This window comes from Rhizophagus irregularis, chromosome 8, assembly GCF_026210795.1.
Source record: "Rhizophagus irregularis chromosome 8, complete sequence".
NCBI lineage: Eukaryota > Fungi > Glomeromycota > Glomeromycetes > Glomerales > Glomeraceae > Rhizophagus > Rhizophagus irregularis.
Window position 1 is genome coordinate 4009817 of NC_089436.1, and position 19630 is coordinate 4029446.

General features: G+C 25.1%; 3 protein-coding genes across 3 annotated transcripts; all 3 read left to right on the forward strand.

The window, feature by feature from the left end:
* Nucleotides 1-690: 690 nt before the first annotated feature.
* Nucleotides 691-4565, forward strand: OCT59_028771 (uncharacterized protein; the record flags this gene model as incomplete). The annotated part of the gene is made up of 8 exons (XM_066147544.1): nucleotides 691-927; nucleotides 1002-1074; nucleotides 1155-1321; nucleotides 1397-1724; nucleotides 1796-3148; nucleotides 3524-3941; nucleotides 4167-4242; nucleotides 4437-4565. 8 exons carry the CDS (start codon nucleotides 691-693, stop codon nucleotides 4563-4565), a joined length of 2781 nt encoding a protein of 926 aa, XP_065994243.1.
* A 5004-nt stretch (nucleotides 4566-9569) lies between these two features.
* On the forward strand, nucleotides 9570-9836 carry OCT59_028772 (uncharacterized protein; the record flags this gene model as incomplete). Its single annotated transcript, XM_066147545.1, has 1 exon — nucleotides 9570-9836. The coding sequence occupies one exon, from the start codon at nucleotides 9570-9572 to the stop codon at nucleotides 9834-9836; it is 267 nt and encodes an 88-aa protein (XP_065994244.1).
* Nucleotides 9837-14710: 4874 nt separating this feature from the next.
* On the forward strand, nucleotides 14711-17181 carry OCT59_028773 (uncharacterized protein; the record flags this gene model as incomplete). The annotated part of the gene is made up of 6 exons (XM_066147546.1): nucleotides 14711-14947; nucleotides 15028-15100; nucleotides 15178-15344; nucleotides 15423-15750; nucleotides 15819-16647; nucleotides 16770-17181. 6 exons carry the CDS (start codon nucleotides 14711-14713, stop codon nucleotides 17179-17181), a joined length of 2046 nt encoding a protein of 681 aa, XP_065994245.1.
* Nucleotides 17182-19630: the final 2449 nt, after the last annotated feature.

Sequence of the window (19630 nt, forward strand, 5' to 3'; positions counted from 1 at the left end):
GTTGCGTTCAGCAGTAGCTGAAGATGTTGGAATTGAATGGACTCAACAGGCAAGTTCATCCACGTTCGTTAATTTTTCTAATGGTAGTCTTCCGCGGGACATAATTTTAGAATATAATATTTATTAGTCCGAAGCGAAGCGAAAGACTATAAATTCTCTGACGTAAAGTTTTCACGTGGCAATTTTTCACGTGTCTTCAACGAAATTTTGTGCTACTTCAATAAATCAAAATAAAAATAAATTTTTGGTACATTTAATATAATGATTATGAAAAATAATTTTTTATCGTTCTGGACTCACAACGGTATCTGTATTTATTAGAATATAATTGCGTGACGATCATGCCGATCAATGTTTTAAAAAAAAAACGCTTTAAATAAAAAAAACTTGTTGAGAACGTCATACTTAAAATCACGTGCCATCTCCAATACTCACCAACTTACGTTTACTTTCGAGATTTTAAATTTTTAATGTCAATTTTAATATTTCTTGCTTTTGCTTTTTTTTTACTTTCATGATTTACTATAATGTGTAACCATGCAAAATGTATGAGCTTACGAAACCATACATATTTGGCAGATCATTTCTAAAAATAATACTATTTAAACTTAAATCTAATGAAATGTCAGCAAATAACGAATATCTCTAGCAATCTCCGTTAAAATTAACAAAATAAAATTATTGTAAGGAATGTCAAAAGAAACAAAAGAAACTGAACTCAAAGAATCAAATATTTATATTGATTGGTTAGAAAAATCAATTGATGATGAACACATCAATTATTACAATTATTCAGAATTTAAAAGTTTAAAACATTTAGGAAGTGGTGCGTGTGGCAGTGTTTCTCGTGCTAATTGGAAAAATAGTTTGTTCGCTTTAAAATCTTTCAGTAATGATTATGAAACGCTTAAAGTTGTTGTCAATGAGGTATATTATATAATTTTGTAATCTTGAATCTTTATAATTTTTTTAAAGCTTTAAATTTATTAAATTTTTTATAGATAAAATTGCAAAAAAAAGTACATTTTCACGAAAATATCTTACAACTCTGTGGCATTACAAAGATAGGAACCGGCAAGTATTAGGATGTATTATTTAATTTAATATATAATATGTATGATTAATTACTTATTTTCTTCACACGTTGTATTTAGAAAAAAAATATTCGTTAGTTTTAGAATATGCTGACAGCGGCACATTACGAGCTTATTTAAACAAACAATTTAATGAACTTGATTGGAATGATAAATATTTGTTATCATTTCAATTATCTAGTGCAGTTGCATTTTTACATGATAATGATATTATCCACCGCGATCTGGTATGGTTAAAATTTTAAAAATATATTAGTTTTTTCAATAATATATTCTGAATAAATTTCTTCATATACTTATAGCATGCAGATAATGTACTTGTACATCAAAAAAAGATAAAGTTGGCAGACTTCGGATTGTCAGAAAAAATTGCTAATGCGTCAAGTAATACATCAAAAATATTCGGTGTAATACCTTTTATTGACCCGAAAAAATTAAATGACCATAGATACGAATTAAACAAAAAATCTGATGTGTATAGTTATGGGGTAATAATGTGGCAAGTTTCAAGCGGAATACAACCATTTTATAATCATAAGTATGACGGAAATTTATCCTTGTCTATAGTAAATGGTAAACGGGAAAAAATTATCAATAATACTCCCCTTGAATATGGTAATTTATATACAGGTAATGATTTTTCACAATATTTGGTTTTAAATGGGAATGTATTAATAATACTAATTTATTTTAATAATTAGAATGCTGGGAAGATGAGCCAAATAAGCGTCCTGATATGCAAAAAGTTGTTTTAGTTCTAAAATCAATAATTTTTCCTGATCAATATCTTAAAACTAATAACTATAAAGATGACCAAGAAACTTTAGATACAAATGGTGATTCAGATATAAATTATGGCTCATATATAAATGAAGATATAAATAATGATAGTGATGATTCAGATATTCATGATTTCGATATAAATAATAGTTTAGACATTAATAACAATTCAAATTTGGATAATATATTAAATTTCATGAGTTATGGAAATAGTTTGCCAAATCAAGTATGTAACCAATCAACAAGAATATTTGCTAGAAATAATCAATCAAATATATCAACTCAAACAAGTTTATCAAAGGATTCATTTGAATCAACAGTTAATAATATCAATAATTTATTGATTGAAAGATTAATTACAGTTATTATTAAAAAACATGATAAGGGTTATACTTTTGATCAAATTGAACAACTAATTGATCAAAAAACACTACAATTTAGTCAAATTACAAATGATCTCATTAATTGGCTTTCAATAAATCAGGATAAATCAGAATATATTTGGCTTTATGGATTATTTTATTATTATGGCATTGGAATAGAAGAAAATGACGAAAAAGCATTTGAATTATTTTCAAAAGCAGCAGAAAATAACTATTCAATAGCACAAGTTTACCTTGCTAAATGTTATAATGATGGATATGGAATTGAAAAAAATAAAAATCTAGCATTTAATTGGTATCAAAAAGGTGCTGAAAATAAAAGTATTATTGGACAATTTTATTTAGGATATTGCTATGAATTTAATATTGGAACTAAGAATAATGAAAATAAATTTATTGAATGGTATCAAAAAGCAGCTAATAATGGAAATATAACTGCAAAACTTTATCTAGCAAATTGCTATAGATTAGGAAAAGGAATTAAAAAAAATGAATCTAAAGCATTTGAATATTATAAAATATTAGCAGAAAAAAAAATTGCAGATGCTCAATATCAATTTGGAAATTGTTATTTTTATGGGGTTGGAATAGAAATTAATAGAGAACAAGCTTTTAATTGGTACGAGAAAGCAGCAAATAATGGAAATATAATTTCCAAATGCATTCTTGAACAAAATTATAATAAAAAAACTAGTAATAAAAAAAATAAAAATGCAGAAATAAAAATTCATAAAACAATATATTTTGAAGGATTAAGACGAATTGGAATTAATAATTATAATGGTATTGGAACAAAACAAAATTATAAAAAAGCAATTTATTATTTCCAAAAAGCAGCAGAAAACGGACATAAAATTGCGCAATGTGATTTAGGTGATTGCTATAGAAAAGGTAAAGGTGTGAAAAAAAATAGTAAAAAAGCTTTTAAATTATATCATAAATCAGCTGAACAAGGATATTTAACTGCACAATTTAAACTTGGATATTGCTATGAAAAAGGAGTTGGAACTGAAGTTAATGAAACAAAAGCATTTGAATTATATAAATTAGCAGCGAAAAAAGGGCATATTTCTGCACAAAACAATCTCGGATATTGTTATGATAATGGAATTGGAACTGAAGTTAATAAATCAAAAGCATTTGAATTATGCAAATCAGCAGCAGAAAAAGGGGATATTAGTGCACAATGTAATCTTGGATATTGTTATAATGAAGGAATTGGAACTGAAGTTAATAAATCAAAAGCATTTGAATTATATAAATTAGCAGCAGAAAAAGGACATATTACTGCACAAAATAATCTTGGATATTTATATCAACATGGTGAAGGTACAGAAAAGGATTTAAACAAAGCTATTTACTGGTATAACAAAGCAGCAGAAAGTGGTGATAAAGTAGCACAATTTAATCTTGGATATTTATATCAATATGATGAAGGTACAGAAAAGGATTTAGACAAAGCTATTTATTGGTATAACAAAGCAGCAGAAAGTGGTGATAAAGTAGCACAATTTAATCTTGGGAATTGTTATGATAGAGGAATTGGAACTGAAGTTAATAAATCAAAAGCATTTGAATTATATAAATTAGCAAAAAAAGGACATATTACTGCACAAAACAAACTTGGATATTTATATGAATATGGTAAGGGTACAGAAAAGGATTTAGATAAAGCTATTTACTGGTATGACAAAGCAGTAAAAAGTGGTAATAATGCAGCACAATTTAACCTTGGGCGTTGTTATGAAAAAGGAATTGGAACTGAAGTTAATGAATTGGAAACATTTGAATTATATAAATTAGCAGCGGAAAAGGGCATTTAGATGCACAAAATAATCTTGGATATTCATAACTATATGATAAAGGCATAGAAATAGATTTAAATAAAGCCATTTATTGGTTTATTTAGTAATGCAGCAGAAAGTGGTGATAGTGCAGCACAATTTAACCTTGGATGTTGTCATGAAAAAGGATTTGGAACTGAAGTCAACAAAACAAAAGCATTTGAACTATATAAATAGTTGAAAAAGAACATTCAGCTGCACAATATCGACTTGGATATTGTTATGAAATAGGAATTGGAACTGACGTTAATAAATCAAAAGCATTTGAATTATATAAATCAGCAGCAGAAAGAGGACATATTTATGCACAATTTAACCTTGGATATTCATATCAGCATGGTGAAGGAACAAAAATAGATTTAGACAAAGCTATTTACTGGTATAATAAAGCAGCGGAAAATGGAATTGAAGTAGCACAATTTAATCTTGAATATTGTTATGAAATAGGAATTGGAAATAAATAAAATTAATTATTACACAAAATAAACTTGAATTTTTTTATGAAAGTTGTGGAATTACAGAAAAGGATTTATATTAAACCGTTTATGGTATAATAACCAAAGAGACAATTTTATTTAATAAATAGAATTTGTAACACTATTTTTAACATTTATAACAATGATTTGCTGATAGAAAATTATATTCTAAAAAAACATCTTATAAATAATATTGTTCAAAGTTATAATTATATATTTTTCCCGTTATCCCTTAAACTGTAGGGGTTAAAATTAATTTTAAAAATTTTTGAATTTTTAAAATATCTTAAGATCTAGTGATCATAGAAAGATGAAATTATATTTGTTAGATTCCTCTTATTAAGGCGCATTTAATGGTAATAAAATCATAACTCTAAAATTGATAGATAAAATGTTATATTAATTTATAAATTTTTAGATTTTATAAGTTATCCTGTCACATAATATTTGTAGAAGGACAATTTTTATTTCTATTAGATTCTTCTTATTGAGACGCATCAAATGGTGGTAATTTTATATTTCTAGGGTTAATAGATAAAAAGATATTTCAATTTAAAAAATTTAGCTACTATTTGTTATAATTTGTCGATCATTTACTTTTGAAAAATCATTATCCAAATTGAACTTTTTTTTCGATTTTTACTTAGAAAATACTATAGAATTTATTATAAAAATATTGGTTTATATAATAAAATATTTTAAGGTATTTAAAAGTGTCTTTAATTAAAAAACAAAATTGCAGGCAAATTTGGCTGCAAAACAGTTTAAGGGATAATAAAATAAAAGCATAATTACATATATTTATAAATAATGTAAATCCTGTCATTCTTTATTAATTATATTTTTGCAAAAATGATGTATCTAAATAAAATAATTTATTATTAAAAAAGATATTTTTATTTTAAAATTCCATTTATGATACGATTATAAAATGAACAAAATTAAAAAATATTGTTAAAATACACTTTTCAAAAATTCAAAGATTACTACTTTGCAGAAACCCGTGATTTGTTACCATGCAGTTAAGAAATCGCCATCAAATCACAACGATCTATTATCCAACATGTGACGATGAAATTGACTATAACATATCTTTACGAAGTTGTAAAATGCTATTAAATAGGTGGTAAATAGGTGGTAAATAGGTGGTAAATAGATGGTAATTGGCATCAAAATTTAGCCGAAAAAATCAATTCAAGATATTTTATTGATGCATTAAATATTACTTGACGATGAATCACAATTTTAATTAATTAATTATTTTTTTTTTAAATCAATTTAACTTTAATAAATTATAAAAAATATCATTTTGTAAAAATTAATAAGATATAAATAGACTAAATTTTATAGATCTCAATACCCCATAAAAAATCTGTTATGTCTTGTATACGTTTGGCATACGTTTTTATAGATTTCGTATAATTAACTGATCTTTTTTAGCTAATAATTTTATCGTCATTCCGTATCATAACATGCGATCACGTGATTGTTTTTTTTTTGTGATACGTTTTTTTTTATACAGTATATGATTTTGATCTTCCTTTCTTTCCTTTATTTTTCTTATTTTGTCACTCTCTTTTTCTTTATTTGTCATCCTCTTTTTTTTATTCCCCTTTCTTTTTTTATTTTCTAGCTTCGTCGCCCCTTTAAAAAATATTTATTTCCCACTCGCACCTTTTTTTTTTAAAGAAAAAATTTCTTCTTTTTTCCTTTCATTTGTCTCACCATTTATAAAAAAATTTTTTTTCTAACTTTACTCATCGTCCTTTTCCTAACTTTGTTACCCTCCTTTTTTAAAAAAAATTTTTTTTATTCCCCTTTTTTAGGCTTTTTAATATTCTTTTATTTTATATTTTATTCTTTTTTTTGTCGGTTGATTCTTCTTTGTGAGTCAATTCTTCTTCATAGGTCAGTTCTTTTAACGTGAGTCAATTATTTTTATGTAGATTAATTCTTTTTCATGGGTCAATTCTTTTTCGTGGGTCAATTCTTTTTCGTGGGTTGTTTCTTTTCGTGGGTTGTTTCTTTTTCGTGGGTCAATTCTTTTACTCTTACTCCAAACTTTAAAAATGCCAACTCTTGGAGATTTGAATGATTACAGGGGAAGTTTGGCTCCTAATTGACATTCTTATGTTTCTTTTTTTTTGTTTTTTAGGTTGTTAGATTCTAGAAGACTTGGATTAATCTAGACTTATAAGTAGTTAGGAGAAGTGGGTTTAACTACTAGAAAATTAAAGTTTCTTTTTGTTTAGTTTGCAATAGTTAGGAAAGAACTTTTCATAATATATTTGTATATTACTTTATTTTTATATTTAAATTAATTTTATAATATAACTAGCAATAAACTGTAGTTTAAGTGGTAAATTTTGTGACCAAATTAGTAATCATCATAAATTCAGTGTCCTAATCATGTGAATTCTATATGTAACAAACCAATTTCTAATAATAATTAGAATAATCAGAATAAACAATTGTTCGAATTGTTCAATAATATTACGTTGTATTATTTTAACTGATATTTTTTCTTAACTCATAATGATTAGCACAATAGTTTACCATAAATAGTTACAATAGTTTCTAATGAATTGTTTTGTATTGCGTTATTATTAAAGAATTAAAAATGGATCCCTTAAAAGAAATAGATGAAAAATTCTAAAAATATTTTTGGTAAATTGATAATGTTACCTTTGAAACAGAAAGGTTTTAATTTTTTTTAATCGAAAAAATATATTAATCAAAATATATTTATATGAAAATATATATTTTTTTATTCAAATTTTTTTAATTGAAAGTTAAATTTTATATTATAGTGTAAATTTTAACCCCAAAAGTTAAGTTTTGTAGTGTAAATTTAGTAATTTAACTACTTTTTTTTTATTTTTTACAGAAAGTAATTTAACTACACGGTTCACTAGTCAAAATAACCTCCAAAAATTCGGCCAATTTAGGAAAAATTTGACCTAAATTAGTAATGATATGCAATTCAATCGCATACGTCGATTTTATACTTTTTATTCTATTGTTTAACAAAGTTTAAATAAGCTTCGCATCTTCACGTTTTTTAGAAATAACTTTGACTTAAAAGTTTATCTTTATTCTTTAAAAGCAAAGTAGTTTTCTTTTATTAGGAACTACTTCATATTTCTATTGACTTCAAACAATATTACAACTTTATTCCTAATAAAATAACCGAAAGATACTGTCTTATCCTTAACGTTAATAAAAATCTTCTGATCCAATAATCTTCACATATTGTTCCGAATAAAATAAATTTTTACATTTTTTTTTAAAAAATTTTTTTTTTTTGGAAACCTGGATGAACAGACAAAGCTGGACGACCAGGGTTTAAAAGAATAAAAGAACGAACTAGGTAGGTTCGTTTCTTTATTTTAGTTTTTACTTTCAGGGAGCGTAATTATTAACGTTTCCCTTCTTTTTCTTTAGGAAACCTGGACGGACGAACGACCAGGGTTTAAAAGAATAAAAGAACGACTAGGTAAGTTCGTTTCTTTATTTTTTTTTGATTTTTTTACTTTCAGGGAACGTAATTAACGTTTCCCTTCTTTACTTAGGAAATCTGGATGAACAAACGACTAAAGATGTCGTAATATTTAAGAATGATCGATATTGACATATGTGATTTGATTGAACAAGAAGATTCTTTTCGATTTAAAAAACCAAATTTTATTTATTTTATTTTTTGTTTCAGTTTTTTAAACTGAAATTTTATATTCTTTTTTGGTTCTTTTAAACCGAAATTTTTTTTATTTTCTTTTTTTCAGTTTTTTTAAACCGACACCATTTTTTAATTTTCTTTTTTTTATTCTTTTTCAGTTTTTTAACCGAAATTTCTTTTTATTTCTTTTTTTTATATAAATACACTTTCTTTGTAGGACCCCAAACCCGGACGAATGAGACAACCAGCAGGTAAATGGGATGGGTGGTATATGTTAATTAAGGAATGTTTTTAACGTTCTTTCTTCTTTTGTAGACACCGGACTCTTGGAATGGACTTAGCTTGACGGCTAAATTGGGAGTGGTGTTTTTTTAAATTTATTTTTAAGAAACGTTTACTAATGTTTCTTTTTCTTTTATAATAGAGACGCCAGCTTTTTGGGGTTGAAATGGACGAATTAGACTTTGTGCTGATGAGGTAAAGAGAATTAGAGGAGGACGGGAAGCGTTTATTTTTAATTTTCTAAATTTTTCTATTTTTAGAACATTTTATGGCATTAAGATTGCGACATTAAGGATATTACGGCAGAATTTGATTTGTATATGCGAAATTTATATTTTTTCAAAGCCGTTTAATGTTTATTATTTATTTATTAATGACTGTTCATAAAAAAATTTCATTTTACTCATGATTTAGAACAACAAACTTACATACAATTGGATTTAGAATAGAATACTTTTTTTCTTAATTAGAGTTGAGTTTTTATGATTTATTTGCGACATTGAAAATAAAAATTAATTTGATCTTTAAATACAATTTTACGACATGTTAAATATAACTTTATATAAATCAAATGCAATATTACGATATGTTAAATATAACTTGTATATAAATTAAATGCAACTTCACGATATGTTAACTATAAAGTAAACGCAAATTTACGATACATTAAATATGACTTTTATATGCATTAAATATAACTTTTATATATATTAAATACAACTTTAATATATTTCTAATATATATGTGACTAATCTCGTACGACCCAGTTAAATCAGGTGACGATCTCCTTAATATGCATCAACTTTATACATACGATTGACTTGAACGATGTGAGACCATATCGTGACCAAACCTTGGTTATAAGGTTTATGATAAAATTTCGACTTGGTCACGATATGGTTTCGATTTTAAAAATTTCTGCAATGAAAATGGTGAAGGGATAGAAAAGGATTTAGACAAAGCTATTTACTGGTACAATAAAGCAGCAGAAAATGGAGATGAAGTTGCATATTATAATTTGGGTAAATTATATAATGAAGAAGCTAAAAAAAGATGAAGTTAAGGCTTTTGAATGTTATAAAAAATCAGCTGATCAAGGATTTTTAGATGCTCAAGTTGAACTTGGATATTGTTATGATAAAGGAATTGGAACTGAAGTTAATAAAACAAAAGCATTTGAATCATATAAAATGGCAGCTGAAAAGGGACATATTACCGCACAAAATAATCTTGATTTGTTGCATTTTAATATTAAAGAACTAGTCTTTGATGGCACAATAATTGATAAGACTGAAAATTAAATTTAGCATTATTATTGTCCGGAACGTGGCTGAGGACTATTTATTGTACGGAACTAGATAAATTTGTAGTACCGGTTTAACCCATGTATTTTTCCTATAATTTAACCCCTGCTTATTTCCTTTTATGTTTTGAATCACATTTTTTGTAAGCTTTATTTTTAGCAACACATTTTGTAACACTTCACATTTTTGTACAATGTAAGACGTTTCCGACTTTTTCCTAGTATAGCAACATATGATAAATAAACGTATTTTTAAATGTCTTCATATTTAATAAATGGTTTAAACAATGAATAATTTTGGTAAAATGAAAACGACTAACTAATAATAACAAATAAATGTGACACATCCAATCAGATCATCACAGATCATTGTGTTACACCTTTCCACAAACGAAGAAAAAAAGAGAAGAATGAAAGGGCAGTATTTTTTTTAAGGTATTATAATAATAAAAAAATTGTTTTATTACTTTTATAATAAGATTATTTAATAAATTATTCTTATTACAATTTTATTAATTTAATAAACAAATATAATATATAAATTTTAAAAATGGTAATTTTTAGTAAAAAACGCTTAAGTGTTCTATGAATATTTGAACCAGCTTGATAAAAATTAATATCTAAATAATTCCACGACTGCAGAATAAAATTACTTAATATTAAGCTTGTTTTATATAATGAAACCAACCATGTACGTAATACTACATAAAAATATTTATTTTGAGAATATTCAAGCTATCTTAATAAATTGATATTTGAGTGTTCCGTACATGCTGAACAACTTCATTCATTTACTAGCTAAAGTAATGAAATTACGCTATAAAATCGAAAAATAGTAAATGTAGAACAGTTAATTTAAATCTGTTTTTCGTGGTTTTGTTAAAATTTAAGAAAAGCTAATAATACATAGGTGTTTTTATATTTGTTCAATAATTCCACTTGGTTTCTTAAGACTTTGTTGTTTCGAGAGTTAATATTATAAAATCTATAAAAAACACGTAATTATGAGAAAAAGGCATTTACATGTATAATAATATTTTTTAATTACTTTAGCATTATTTTTGTTTTAGCAGATTTTTAAATATCGTTAAAATAGAAAAATATAAAGCCGATCACGTGTCGCCATACAAGTCAAGATCCAATCTGATATACATTTCGGACGTGCTTATAAATAGACTATATTGCAAAAGAAAAAAAAAATAACAAATGTTACAAATTTTACAAAAATAAAATTCAAGTATTTCAAATTTGAATCTAAAAGGAGTCTACAAAAAAATCCAGTATTCAATGCTAAATTGAAGCTAGTCACGGCCAGTTGAATCCTTCAAGAAGAAAGTGAATACCAGAGTCCAACTGAAAATCTAAAGGAAGGTTATTATAAAGTAAACCGAAACTAAAGTGGAAAATGAAAATTAAAATTCAACATACCTTACTTTATGAAGAATCCAGTTGGAACCTAAAGAAAATCAAGAAAATACTTTACTAAATATGGCTATTTTTTTTTGAAATACTTTTATAATATTCTTATTATACTTTCATAATACTGACATTATTTTGTAAGTATAAATACATAATTATGATCATACGTGGAGGGCGAAACCTTGATTAAAAAAAATTTTCGCATATTTATCAATCAAAATGCAAAGTCATAAACTACCTGTGATCTAATGATTAGATTTGATAATTTTATAATTTCAAATCTAGTGGTGATAAAACCATCTTTCTACAATTAATATGAAAATTATATCCAGTGATTGGATTTTGACGATTTTATACTATTTATTAATTTTTTTTTTCCAATATTTGATAATATTGTTTCTAATCTGAAGAATAAATATTTGTAATCATAATCACGCTATGAAATAAAAAAAAGTTTTTTTTGTTTGATTTATGCATCGATTCGAAAGGTTACACCATTTCAGCATAGCAGAAAATATAAGAGAAATATCAAACCGCGAAACCGACATACAAAATTGTTATCTATAACAATATTAAATAGGGTATATTTAAAAACAACAAGTGTCCAAAGCTGAGCTGCAGTATGATGTTAAATTAGTAAAAACCAGAATGGTAAATTACCATCTTACTGCGTATTTTTCTTGAGTATTTAAAAGTAGTTCGTACAGGTAGTTCATATTTTTAATTTAATTTCCTGAAAAAAAAAATCTAATTCTCACGAATAAAAATTTAATCAAATTATTTCTTTTAAACAATAACAAAAATAAATCTTGGTCATCATACAACGCTATAAGAAAAAATCATATAGTTTATTTTCTAAACATAATAGGAGGATTTTTTTTTCTTTTTTTGGTGAAAAATTAAATTTGATCAGGCGAAAAAATATAAGATGATCATTTATCAGCTTTGCTTGGCATATCTATTTTTGGTTTAGTTATAAATTGGAATGATAAAAATAATCTATTAATAAAAAATATTTTAACCTTAAAAAAAAAAATTCATTAATCATTTTCAGTGATCTGATAATTATAACCTTGATTACTCATGCTAAAAGTAACCTTTTTTTAATCAACTTTTTTTATATGAATACTTCCTGTTCAGCGGTGGCAAGAGGGGTCGTTAGGCCAAGTATCGAGACGTACAGTATTGTCTTTAATTTAAACTTTTCCTTTTTCATATTCAAATCTGGTGTAATAGTTACATTCTTAATAAAATACGATGAATAAAATTTTAATAAGGGATTACTATTTAACACATTTGTTAATCGTTAAAATTGAAATTTATAAAATTATAATAAATAAACCGATATTAATAAATATACAAGTAAAGGTGATAATACAATTTATTACACTATAATTAAATTTGACTTCTTCTTAATTTATTCATATAAAAGGAATTCTAAGTGATAATATTTTCTTAAATATAACGATATAAAATAGTTAATATTATTTTATTTCAATTATTGAATTTTTGGATATTGAAATTTTAAACGAACAATATTATGGTTTTATAATTGAATTTATGATAATGTTCCTTATGCAAAAATCTTTTGCGCTTATGGTATTTTTATTATTCTCTTTACGGTGAAACCTGAGATAAGTATAGTGAATTAGTGTTTTTACAAATATATAATGTCGTTAAATATTGCTCAAGTCACATAAATAAAAAAAAAACAAAATAATGCACTTAAAAAAATTTGCATACGTTTTACTAGGTATTTATTTCTTCATATAAAATTTAAAAAATTGATATAGGCGTTACGGTTACTTGTATTTTTTTTATATGCTTGTTTTAACTTGACACCGTTGATGGATGAAATTATCCTTCATGCAAAGATGAAACTAGATCATTTTCTCATATTTGGATGTATAGAAATATTATTTTTAGTCAAAAGATAGAACTTGTTCGATTTGATTCGGTCCTTTCTGCACGTGATTTATCGCATGAATCTACGAACTCATCGAGGTCTAGGTTATTATTAGTCTATTTTAAGTACAACTCGTATTATACAGTGTGAAACTTGGTAGCCAACTGTATCACGTGGTTAATTTCGAATGAAAAAAAAGAAAAGTGTAATTTTAAAATTTAATATCTATATTCCCGTAAATAAATTTTTAATTTTCTAAAAAAACAAACAAATCTCGTCCCAATGCTTTAAAATTATTTTGATTATTTTGATCTAATATGACTAAATACTATTTATAATCATTTAAATTTACATAATACTATTAAAGTATAAATTATGTGATGTTTTTTAGTATTAAAATACAAATAAAATAAATTGTTAATTAATACTTGTTCTAGCTCTATGTAGCGAAGTCATACAATTTCGAGTACTTAATATTAATATTTTTTTTGTGTTAACATTTAAGTAAATTTTATATATAATATCATGATGATTTAAAGTTTCATACGTTAATCATAAAAAGAGAAACAAAAACATTATTATTATTTAAAAGAGAAGAGAAGAAGCGAAAGTGAAAAAGAAGTACTACATAAATAAAAGATTTAGTTCATCAGATAAAGCTATCTTCAAAGATAAAATAATTAGTAGTTATCGACTATAAAATTTACGGTAATGATGCAAAAGTTCGTTATACTAAAAAAAATAAAATTTCTTCCATTGTCACATTTTCGAATTTCATAAGTTTCATTGACAATTGAACATAAAATTAAATTGTACTAAAACGGAAAGTCGTTTCAAAAAAAATCTTTTGATATAATCATGTTGCATGATATTTTTTTGAACATTTTTTTATATTTCTCCTTTTACATAAAAATTTCCGTTTATACTGGATACCTAAATAGAGTTTCGTTAATTACAGAAAATTTTATTCATTTTGACAATTTTATAGTGATTTAAATTGACTTTTGCTTTGCGTTAAATAAATATTCAAATTAAATAAATTAAATCATGTGATTTTATATACTTATTGATTAAGATTTTTTAGAATCATTGCAAATTTCATAATGATGCTTTTTTCTTCTGACGTATTTAATTGAAATTTTGACAGAAACAATAAAAAAAAACGCTTCTACTTGTATAATAATCTTTAAAACTATATTGTCTGAGAACTTTTTATTTAATCCTTGCAAGCAAAAATTTTACAAAATCACTTATAAATAATATTTAGTATACATGATATACCATGTTAAATCTTTGGAAAATATTTATCATTGTGTGGCGCATGTGTGGCGCAGTCGCTACGTTACACCGGATGTACGTTTTAACTCTGCATAGTAAAGGTCAAATTTACTTCTGATGTTCATACCATAAAAGTTTAAATCGAGTATGTATTATAACGTAATGGAATATTTTAAAAATAGCACAAGAAAGTTACACATGCATTTTGTTCATGCACTTATTAGGACCTCGGTTTACAAAAAAACTCCGAAAAAATTATTTTTCAAAGAATGTCAAAAGAAATGAAAGAAACCGACCTTAAAGAATCAAATTATTATATCGATTGGTTAGAAAAATCGATTGCAAATGAATATCTTAATTATTATGAATATTCTGAATTTAAAAACCTAAAACCTTTAGGAAGTGGTTCATATGGAAGTGTCGTTCGTGTTAATTGGAAAAATGCTTTATTCGCTCTAAAAACTTTTAATAATGATAAAATAACGCTTAAAGAAGTCGTTAATGAGGTATATTATATATATAAAAGTATGGTCTTAAATTTTAATAAATTTAAACTTAAAAATAAAATTTATTAAATTTTTTACAGATAATATTACAAAAAAAGGTAGATTTTCACGAAAATATTTTACGTCTCTGTGGCATTACAAAGATAGAAGCTGGTAAAGTATTTAACATGTATTATGTAATTGGACTTAAGTTATATATAATTACTTATTGCTTTTTATACTTTATTTAGAAAAAAAATATTCGTTAGTTTTAGAATATGCCGATAATGGTACATTAAAAACTTACTTGAACGAGGAATTTAATGAACTCGTTTGGAATGATAAATATCAGTTATCATTTCAATTAGCTAGCGCAGTAGCATTTTTACATGAAAATGACATTATTCATCGTGATCTGGTATAGTTGATTTTTTAAAAACTTTTTTTATTTCTTTTTAATAAAATGTGTTGAATAAATTTTTTCATATATTTATAGCACGCAGATAATGTACTTGTACATCAGAAAAAGATCAAGCTGGCAGACTTCGGCTTGTCAAAAAAGATCGCTAAAGCATCAAGTAATAGATCACAAATATGTGGTATAATACCTTTTGTTGACCCAAGAAGCTTAAATGATCATGATTACAAGTTAAACGAAAAATCTGATGTATATAGTATTGGAGTATTAATGTGGCAAATTTCAAGTGGAATTCGACCATTTTCTGATTTAAATTATGACGCAGGTTTAATGTTGTCTATAGTAAATGGTAAACGAGAAGAAATTATCGATAATACTCCTATCGAATATAGTAACTTATATTCAGGTAATGCACAATATTTGGATTCAAACGAGAGTGTATTAATAATACTAATAATTTATTTTAATAACTAGAATGCTGGAAAGATGAACCAGATGAACGTCCGTATATGCAAGAAGTTGTTTTAGCTCTTAAATCAATAATTTTTCCCGATCAATACTGTGTAAATAATCATTGTAATGATGATCCATTGCAAGAATCTTTAGATATAAGTGGTAATTCAAATATGAATGATAATCAAGATATAAATGACGATTCTTCAGATGTAAATGATGATTTAGATATAAATGATTTTTCAGATATTATACCAAATAATATTGGCAATTTACAAGATCAAGCATCTATTAAATCAGTGCGAGTAATGAGATTTAAAAGTAATCAATCTAGCACATCAATTCAGACGGATTTGTCAAAAGATTCATCTGATTCAAAATTTGATATTATTAATTATTCATTCATTGACAAATTAATTACATTTATTATTAAAAAACATGATAAAGGTTATACTTTTGATCAAATTCAACAATTACTTGATCAAATAACATTGCAATTTGATCAAATTACAAATAATCTTATTATTAATTGGCTTACAAAAAATCAAGATAAATCAGCATATATATGGCTTTTTGGACTACTTTATTATTATGGCATTGGAATAGAAGAAAATGACAATAAATCATTTGAATTATTTTTAAAAGCAGCAGAAAATAACTATTCAATAGCACAAGTCTATCTTGCTAAATGTTATGATGATGGATATGGAACTGAAGTAAATAAAAATCTAGCATTCAATTGGTATCAAAAAGCTGTAGAAAATAGAAGTATTGTTGGACAATTTTATTTAGGATATTGCTATGAATTTAATATTGGAACTAAGAATAATAAAAATAAATTTATTGAATGGTATCAAAAAGCAGCTGATAATGGAAATACAACTGCAAAACTTTATTTAGCAAATTGTTACAGATTAGGAAAAGGGATAAAAAAAAATGAATCTAAAGCATTTGAATATTATAAAATATTAGCAGAAAAGAAATCACAGATGCTCAATATCAACTTGGAAATTGTTATCATTATGGAATTGGAACAGAAATTGATAAAAATCAAGCTTTTAATTGGTATAAAAAGGCAGCAATTAATGGAAATATTGTTGCAATATATATTCTTGAACAAAATTATAATAAAAAATTTAATACTAAAAAAAATAAAAGTATGAATATTAAAATTCATAAAGTAATATATTTTGAGGGATTAATATTTGTTGGAGAGAGCAATTATTTTGGTGTCGGAATGAAACAGAATTATAAAAAAGCATTTTATTATTTCCAAAAAGCAGCAAAAGGTGGAAATAATTTTGCACAATATTGTTTAGGTTATTGCTATGAAAATGGTAAAGGTGTGAAAAAAAATAATAGAAAAGCTTTTCAATTATATTAAAAATCGGCTGAGCAAGGGCATTCTTATGCTCAATTAGAACTTGGATATTGCTATTCTTTTGGAATTGGAACTGAAATTAATAATTCAAAAGCATTTGATTTATATAAATTAGCAGCAGAAAAAGGTCATTTATATGCTCAATATTTACTTGGAATTTGTTATAATATTGGAATTGGAACTGAAATTGATAATTCAAAAGCATTTGAATTATATAAAATAGCAGCAGAAAAAAGTCATTTGGATGCACTATATCAACTTGGATATTGTTATGATAAAGGAATTGGAACTGAAATTAATAAAACAAAAGCATTTGAAATATATATAACAGCAGCAGATAAAAACCATTTAGATGCTCAATATCAACTTGGACGTTGTTATAATGAAGGAATTGGAACTGGAGTTAATAAAACAAAAGCATTTGAAATATATATAACAGCAGCAGATAAAAACCATTTAGATGCTCAATATCAACTTGGAAATTGTTATTATGAAGGAATTGGAACTGAAATTGACAAAACAAAAGCATTTAAATTATATGAAATAGCAGCAGAAAAAGGTTATTTGAAAGCACAATATCAACTTGGAAATTGTTATTATGAAGGAATTGGAACTGAAATTGACAAAACAAAAGCATTTAAGTTATATGAAATAGTAGCAGAAAAAGGACATATTATTGCACAAAATAAACTTGAATTTTTATATGTAAGTTGTGAAGCTATAGAAAAGGATTTATAAGTTATTGGATGGTATACAGTAATAGCCAGAGGTACTGTCATATTGATAATAAGACATGAGACCCACCACCAAAGAGAAGGACCCACATACACTCAGAAGTCTGCGACATAGCTTGAGATTATTATTTTTTTATTAAGGTAACCAGACTTCTAAAAAAAAGGAGAATAATCAAAGAGAAATTTTATTTAATAAATAGAAATCTTACCACTATTTTACTGCTTCACAATGTTGCTAAAAAGACATAAAAAAAGTTTGATAAACTTGTTTACTTTTATTAACATTTATAAGCTACACTAGATAAATCAGAAATAATAAGTTATAAATGATAATTAGTTTTTGATAAAAATCTATATTTTCAAAAAAAGTGCCCAATGTAATAATTATTTCATTTTTTTTTTCGCCTTAATCAAAAAAAAGCATAATTACATAAAATATATAAATCTTGTCATTATTTATTGTATATTCCTAAAATATACGTGCCTAATCAAATTCGTTATAATAATTATACATTTTTAAAAAATCTTTAAAGTAGAATGTAAAAAAGAGATCTTTTTTTTTGTGATCATCCATCATGCAGGTCTATTCGTTACACATTCTACAAGAAATGTTATTTATTTCCCAAAAATGTATTAATCGTGAAAGAATCAAGCTATAATATATACTTTTTACTTAAGCGTACGTAATATATGAGCCACCATAGCTTTGGGATATTTGTATGTATACTGTATAGGACCATAATTTCATGGAGATGTAAATGTTAGTCCAAATTTTTTCTCATAAAGAATTTTTTCTAGTCAAATTTATTTGGGAAATTTTTTATTAACGGTTAGTTATTGGCAAGGATTGAATTAATTAATTTATTATTTATGTGAAATCGGATGATTCCAACCTTTATAGGCTAAACTGCGAAAACTAAATGGTTTAACAGGCTAATTATAAGAAAAAAAAATAGATAAATATTTACAATTAGTAATTTTGCTGAACTGATATAACATATTTTTTATGATTTCATCTGTAATCAAATTTTAATTTTTGCTTTTGGAGTTCAGTATTAATCTGCACTTTCAGAATTGATTTTGCTTTCTTGTAATTTAAGACATTAAACTCAAATTATCTCACTCTCTCTATAGCAGTATAAAGTAAAAAATTCCACGTTGATCAAAATATAACAGAGTCTTATGTAGAACTGACAATCTTAATGCCAGCATTAATGAATTCCCATGTAGATAGCCGCCTCAACTATCGGGTTGACATTGTAATAAAATCCTTCTACTTTCAAATACCACATTATACAGTGAAATTTTCATAATAACAGTATTATTTTTGCTATTTCGTATTATATAATCTTTACCATCTTTTATTATCTGGTGCATAAATTTGGTCATTCATTCTAAATAGTTCTCGTACTCCATCGGAATATAATCTTTTTATAAAAGATGAAAACTAATAAAACGAATGAGACTTTTTAAAATAAAGTGTTAATATAAAAAAGATAGTTTTTATTACATATTTTATCTTTATGTAGATTATAGTAATTAAATTTTAAAGACATATATTTATGGTAATATAGTTTAAAAAAACATTTGCTTGGTTGTACATACATCAATAACTTGTTATTAAAAGTTACCATTTTCTGTTTACTGTATGTCCAAGTTTGGTTGTTTCATAAAATATGATGTCAGTTATTAATACAATTACAAAAGAAAAGCAAATT